Source organism: Setaria italica, chromosome V, assembly GCF_000263155.2.
Source record: "Setaria italica strain Yugu1 chromosome V, Setaria_italica_v2.0, whole genome shotgun sequence".
Lineage (NCBI taxonomy): Eukaryota > Viridiplantae > Streptophyta > Magnoliopsida > Poales > Poaceae > Setaria > Setaria italica.
The window spans coordinates 46,235,789-46,243,047 of NC_028454.1; the positions used below are offsets into that span (position 1 = coordinate 46,235,789).

Here is a 7,259-nt window from a genome sequence, read left to right on the forward strand (position 1 = left end):
GGCAGGCCTGTTGCCGACATGCGAGCTGCTCTGAACCCTCTGAACTTTCTGTTTATTAATCCGTGCAAATCGCTGACTACACATGCAAGGGGTCAAAAGGATGCCAGTGCTGCAGTATTTGACCGAATAAACCCCCAAGGGAATATTTGCTCCATACGTACTATATAGTAGCTTACACGGGAGTGGCAGGCCCTCTGGACTGTTGTACTCCTACCTCTACCTTGATGCGCTCATCATCAGCGAGTTGGTCGCGACTCCCCATGAGATTAGCCTGCAGCTTCCATCGTTTACGGTGTCCTTTTTGTTTCTCAGGAAACTCCCCAGCTTCCATTGGTAGTGAAGCTTCTTGCCGGTTTCCATGCAGCTTTTGCGGCCGTTTCCACGGAGACGAAGACGATGGCAGCAACAGCAGCAAGTCACATGCGAGGTGAGATCCCATCCATGCCTCGCGAGTCGCGACGGCGATGGTCCCGGTCATGCCTGTTGCGTTGTGGTGTCGCCGAGCAGAGCTCTCACATGGCAGTCTCGTACCCCCTCTCTGTGCGGAGCATAGTGAATCTATGAAGTGCGGCTCCATGCAGATGTGGCCTGGCCTGGCGACGATGAGCATGCGGATGGCTGCATGTGTAGGAGTTTGGCTGCTTGCCAATGCGCCAGCAGAGACGTGTTTAGTTTCTGAGTTGGGCGTGGGATGGATGGATTGGTCAAGGACTACAAGCCTGCCTACAAAGTGGGTTTATGAAAAACTCCCTCCAAATCTCAAGGAGAGCCTGCCTAATGGCTGGCGCAGGTTTCACACCTAGCCAAGTTTGTCTTGTTCACTTGGTGTGCCTGGCTCTTTTTTCTTCTTCTTTTGAATGGAATGGGAAGAGAGAGGGAGAGACCTTTACAGTACTTCACTTTTGCAGAGTGAGTACAATCGTCTTTTGCTCAAACCAACCTGACTCTCTCTGTCCGCGCATGCACATGCATATGGACCTTCTCTCGTTTTTGACAGACGTCGCTGTGTAACTTTGTGCTGACTGCTTGGGGAGAGTGAAAAGGATCCGAGGCACTCTGGTTTGTTCGGTTGTTTCTGGCAGCAAGGGCTCGGCAACTTCCCGGTTCCTTCCTTCTTGTGCTGTGCCATACTGCCATGGGAGTACTTGAGGCGAGAGGGATCCAAAGAGCTGAGTGTACGTTCAGCCTCATACAGATCGATCGCATTCAGGGCCTGCAAGAACTGATAATGTTCATCATTTTTTTTTTGATAAAGATAATGTTCATCGTTGATCAACGGGATGGCAGCAACCACGTCCACGTCATCGCAGTCTCTCGTTGGGCCGTCGGCCCATAGCCCTTTTTTTTTTTTACCACGAGTTGCCGGGCGCCACTGCCCAAGTTGCGCGTATTTCAAGAACAAACAACTACTAGATGTAGCTAGAACAGAGCTGCTATCCATCACCAGCGTCGCCGACGAACTGCCCATGGGCATCCCAAGGCCTAGTTTCAAAAGATTTCCCCACCATGCTCCTCTTTTTGTTTACCGTCCCATCTTCTTGTGCATATTCGGGGAAATACTCCAAGAATGACTTTGTTCCAAGCGAGTCTACCCCTTCAAACAGAAACTCCCTCACCAACTCCTGTATGTGGGGGGGCAACAATAATAAACTTAGAAAAACACCACAAAATAATATAAAGTAACAACTCTTGGTCTGTTACGGTGGGTGAAGACAGGAAAGGAAAACAACCTTGGCAGCACATTCACCAATCAACTTTTTTAACAGTGGATAACCAGGATCCTGAAAATTGAGGGTGATGAGTGATCAGTGTATTACATACAACAGTAAACCCAATCGATAAGAGCTCTTTAAGCACAGAATGGTTTCCGTGGAAGATGAATCAAACCTTCTCGGCTCTCCATGTGAGATATTTATGCTGTGCTTCTCTATTTCGGTCAATTTTTTCTACGCTAGTTCCTTGAACTGCTTCATCCATTAATTCCAGCCAGACCTGCACGCCCAGATAATAATGAGAACTCTGGCAGCCCAAAGAAACTGGAGAGAAAAAAAACCTGCACACCTTGAAGTAATCCATGAAGGCAGAGTACAGAACTTGGTGGTTGGCCTCAGTTGGCTCAAGTATTGTCCAGATAACAATAGGAGAGAAGAATCTCAGAGACTCGCTTGTAATCTTGCCACCCCAGGGCAGAAGCTGCATTTCATCTATTAAAGACATCAAGCTACACATAAAGTAAATACAGGAAGTTTTTGAGGTTTCTGAAGTATAATGTTGGGTGAAGGAAAATATCAAAATACCTCACTGTATTTGTGTATAAGAGGCATCAAATTCCTATAGTATTTTCCCCTGTAATCCTTGTGCTCAGTGGTGTCATACAAAGGATTCAGATCCCTGAAAGTAGTCCAAATTATTCATTCAGGGCATACTCGAATTCACGCCTAGGCATCGCATGAACAAAGCACAACTTTGCTTGCAATGTCAACAAATTTCTGGCACTTACAAGACAACAATACTACGCGCAGGAGATGTAAAAGCGTTGGCACAAAATATAGGAAGGTCGTATTCAGGTTCTGAGAAGGCAGCAAAGTCAAGAACCTGCATCATAAGCATATATATATAAGCATCATATGCACTAGAACATCTACCTGGACAGATGAGGCCATCAACGCTAAGCAAGAGTGTAGCCAAATTTTATCTAGAATGGTAAAATGAGAACCCAAGAAGCCTACACAAGGCGGGCCATCATTTGCTACACTGTTAAAACTTCAGTCACAAAATTCAAAGAAATGGCAACAGAAACCCCAAAAAAGCCATATATTATTTTCATGTGGTTACTGCTATAGCAACATAACTGAAACAGGTGTTCCACAGAAGGTTCAAGAAAAATGGTAATACACTAGTACCTGAAATTAGGATTAACATAATTGGAAAAATGAAATATTGCACCATTAAGAAGTCAGAAGCATTTCCGGGATTTTGAATTAACAAACCCTTGTTATGATAAAGAAGACAAATATGCCTATGATTCTACGAAGCACAAGAGTATCTTTTTTTGTGGAATAAGAAGATAGCACAGCTGCCCAACTCTAAAGTTGTATTTCAGTTATGATGTTGCTCATAGAAATGTACTAAAACGGTTGACGGCATGGAGCTTTATATGTGCCACCTCATAAACTTTCCAAACGGAGGATTACACCTGAGTAGATAGAGAACCAAAACAGACCAAATACCTGAACCGAGTTTTTCTGCTCAATTGTCAGGCTTCGAAGCAATCTAATCTTGGGGGCGCTGAATGAAAGAGCATTGAAAATAGTATTATCCTCATTGGTTTTTATGAACTTGAACTTTTCCTGGGAGAAATGAGGAACAGGGTCAAATTTCACGAGGGAAAATGTGTTGATCGCAATTTAGAAGACAATGGAAAAAATAATTGATGCAAGATGGTGTTTTAGGGAGACATAATTTCTCTGGTATTCAAGATTGATGCAGTTGGTTCGTTATAAAAAAAGATTGATGGTGCAGGAGCTCAGCTGGTCGAGGGTGTGAATCCAGGCCTAGACAGTCAAGGTCCAAGTCCTTGTAAAGGTGAACTTGGGTGCCTTTTTCTTCTTAATTAATAAAAAGCTACTTCCTCCTAGGTTGGCCTATTTTTTTTAGATTGATGATGCAAAATAGATTTTCTACAGGCAGCTTGCTTCTTGAACAAATTTGTGCGTGTGGCCTCACTCGGGGGGTGTTTGGATAGCGGTGCTAAATTTAGCACCTGTCACATCGGATGTTTGGACACTAATTAGGAGTATTAAACATAGTCTAATTACAAAACTAATTGCACAACCCCTAGGCTAAATCGCAAGACGAATCTATTAAGCCTAATTAATCCATCATTAGCGAATGGTTACTGTAGCACCACATTGTCAAATCATGGACTAATTAGGCTTAATAGATTCGTCTCGCGATTTAGCCTAGGGGTTGTGCAATTAGTTTTGTAATTAGACTATGTTTAATACTTCTAATTAATGTCTAAACATCCGATGTGACATGTGCTAAAATTTAGCACATGCCTTCCAAACACCCCCTCGTTACCAAAACGTATGGTCCAATGACTACATCAAATCGCAGTTTGTGGGGCCTCCTGTAACGTACTGGTTCAGAGTTGGGATTGACACCAGCATACCCAAATTTGTTACGACCAAAAAGTTGGCACAGAAGGTTCATATGTTTCATTATCTAAACAAAAAAAGGCCCATATGGTTGCGTGAGAGTAGTGCAGCTATGTAGGCAAGATCTCAGTAGCAAGAATCGCGCAAGAAGCAGAGTATTACAGTATAAGCAGCTCAAGAACAGGAGATGAGCCAGGGAAGCGAAAGAACCTGCGATGGGTGAGGGGCGAGGGCGGTGCGGAGGCGGGTCTGCTCCAGCGCGACGTGGACGAACTTCTGGTACGAGAAGCCGGCGCCCAGGCCGCCGCTGCCGCCGCTCATTTCAGCTCCGAGGTGGCACACAGGGATGCGGGAGCAAGGAGATGGAGCTGGGATGGGAAGAGATGAGAGAGACAGGGAAGAGTGGGGAAAAGCTACACGCACACGGGCCAGAGACCTCTCCATTTCCATCCAAGAAGATTCACCTGTTACGTCAGCCTCCGTCGCATATTTTCCCAAAACTACAAAAACTATTCTCATTTCGCAGAGCAGAGCAGCCCACCCCGGCCCGTGTTCACTATTCTGCCGGCCTGCGGCCCTTTCCCGTTTGGCCCGGCCAACTGAAGAAGACTAAAAAAAAAAAGAAAGGAGCACTGAAGAAGACTCAACTGTCGTTAGCAGCTTGAGCTGACTGGCTGTGGACCTAATCGAGGATGCGATTTCTCCTGAGCCAGGATGAAGATGCGACGCAACTCCGAGGCATGCGAGCCACAGCTTTGTTCTCGCACGCAGCGATGATGCTGAAACCTGACGAGTTCGGATGGACCCTCGCACTCGCACACCCAGATGGCTCAGATTTGCACCGCGTAAACTGCACATGGCCACATCCCTGGTCATCTGGGCAGACAGGGTGTCGGATATTCTTTCTAGTTCAGTAATAATGCTCGCACAATCTTTTACCACACGAGCTCGCATGTGGTGGCTCGTTATCTGTTGTCCTTTCTGTCTTGGAGCCAACATTAGCCATCTGATCCGGCAGCTTCTAATCCTTTAAACATTAGCAGCAACGGCCAGTTTAGTTACTCCTGACAGAGTTTCATATGACCGTGTCCCGGCGGCAGTATATTCCAGCAGGTAGATCATGGAACCAGAGCTCATCGTCTGTTGTATTCAGGATTCAGAGGATAAACAAATGGAGATTCGTGCTCCCGCTCCATCTTGCGATGACGCCAATGATGGCTACGTAACAACAATCCCTCAGTTCCGCCCATCTTCGCCAAGAATATTCCCAGATGATCTCCCTCCTCCTCACTTCGTGGTCACTAGCCAGTCCATGTTCCAGTCTCTGATACAATCCTAGAATATTTTTCCGGAAATTAACAAATGCTGATGACAAGGAATATATGTTGGTGATTAGTTGGTACAGACCTACCACTCATTCAGAAATACTACTCTGGAAAGACCTGGGCGAAGTTTTGGTTTCCCCAGTCCCCAGAGATTCCAGATTTTCTGACTGAACTGCAAGTGTGAAAAACGGTGCACTCCCACTCTGCTTTGCAAGCCAATTTGCACTGCATCCCCATACTTGAATTATACTGCTTATCAATTCAGTTCATCTGCAACTAGGCTGAGTTATACTTTTCAATTTCATTCAGATGAACTGGCTTCCTGTACAGCCAGATGCAGGATTTCTCAGCAAAAAGGAGAAGGAAGGGACCAAAATAAACAGAGGATAACACAGCTCAATTCAGTTAAGCGGGATTTCATTTTAAGATCCAGCTAACTAAAAGTGCACATCTACGAGATCCAGCTAACTAGCACTGTAAACAAGACTCTGCAAAATGTAGCCCCCTGATGAAATGGGCTTTTAAATGAAGGTTAGCAGATTCCGAACAATGGAAACACGAATTAGATATCCGTAGATAGTAGATTCCAATCATTTTCTCTTCGTAAACTGAAGGAACAATACGCGGGTCAGAGAGATGAACAGAAACTAGCTCTGAACCTCTGCTTCCCACCCTCCAATTTCCAACCAATATGAGCAGAAATCATCATGATCCGCGATTCCCAATTATTAGCAGAAAGAATCTAGCGCTAGTAATAATTGTTGCTTCTATATACACTTTGGAGAACCCGCACACGGCACGCTGGGATAGACTATAGAGAGGGAGGGGGGAACCAAAAAAGGGAGAGGAAGAAGGAAAGATCGAGCAGATTGCGCATGAACCTAAGCGATCTTGGCGAAGCATCCGCCCCCGGCCATCATGACCTTGAACTCCTCGAAGGAGATGAGGCCGTCGCCGTTCTGGTCGACGCCCTCGATCATGCGCCTGCACTGTGCGACGGATGCGGACTCGCCGAGCCCCCGGAGAACGCGCGCGAGCTCGGTGGCGGAGATGGTGCCGTTGCCGTCGGCGTCGAAGACGCGGAAGGCGTGGCGCAGGTCCTCCTCGACGGCGGCGGCGTCGCCGGCAACGGTGGCGTTGAGGGCGGCGAACTCGTCGAGGCTGATGAAGCCGTCGCCGTCGGCGTCCGCCTCGGCCATCATGCGCGCAAGCTCGTCGTCGGAGGCGGCGTGGCCCAGGCTCTCGAACAGGGCCGCGAGCTCGGACCGCGAGATCCGGCCGTCGCCGTTGGCGTCGAACTTGCGGAACACCCGCGCCATCTCCTCCTCCGCCGTCCGCGGCGGGGACCCGGGCGCCGCCTCGGCCTTGGCCTGCTGCTGCTGCTGCGACTGCGGCGGCGGCGACTTGGAGCGGCGGCCGAGGCGGAACAGGGAGGGCACGGGCATCCTCATCTTGCCCATGGCTTTGTTGGTGGCGTGCGTGTGGTAATCTGCCTCTGGTTCCGTCGCGGTGGTGGGCTGCGGTGGTGGAGACGGCGTATTTATAGAGTAGAGGCGAGCGGGTGGAAGGAGCCGGGGCCTTTTTTCCATTAACAGACACGGAGCCGTGCAAGCCAGGGAGGCGAACCAGCCCAGGAGTCGCTGACATGTGGGCCGTTTCTTTACTTGCTAATAATCTCTCACTTGGATTTTGAAGTCCGCCTCTCGCACGGAAAAGGAGATGCTAAACGATTTGCTTGCCCTGCAAAACACCCATCATGCAAATAGTATGAGTG

The 7,259-nt window shown here is 47.8% G+C and overlaps 2 protein-coding genes across 3 annotated transcripts; both read right to left on the reverse strand.

The window, feature by feature from the left end:
• Nucleotides 1-31: 31 nt before the first annotated feature.
• On the reverse strand, nt 32-5,882 carry LOC101767227 (phytochromobilin:ferredoxin oxidoreductase, chloroplastic). 2 transcript variants are annotated; one of them, XM_004971192.4, is made up of 9 exons: nt 5,572-5,882; nt 4,371-5,495; nt 3,231-3,350; nt 2,501-2,595; nt 2,298-2,391; nt 2,062-2,193; nt 1,888-1,992; nt 1,731-1,781; nt 32-1,622 (listed from the first exon to the last, which is right to left on the reverse strand). In XM_004971192.4, exons 2-9 carry the CDS (start codon nt 4,677-4,679, stop codon nt 1,434-1,436), a joined length of 1,095 nt encoding a protein of 364 aa, XP_004971249.1. In that variant the 5' UTR covers nt 4,680-5,495; nt 5,572-5,882; the 3' UTR covers nt 32-1,433. The 2 variants fall into 2 exon arrangements, with proteins under 2 accessions (XP_004971249.1, XP_022682739.1); XM_022827004.1 differs by having other exon boundaries at nt 5,568-5,882.
• Nucleotides 5,883-6,037: 155 nt separating this feature from the next.
• Nucleotides 6,038-6,973, reverse strand: LOC101767626 (probable calcium-binding protein CML10). The gene has a single exon (XM_004971193.3). It carries the CDS (start codon nt 6,943-6,945, stop codon nt 6,367-6,369), a length of 579 nt encoding a protein of 192 aa, XP_004971250.2. The 5' UTR covers nt 6,946-6,973; the 3' UTR covers nt 6,038-6,366.
• Between the last annotated feature and the right edge of the window lie 286 nt (nt 6,974-7,259).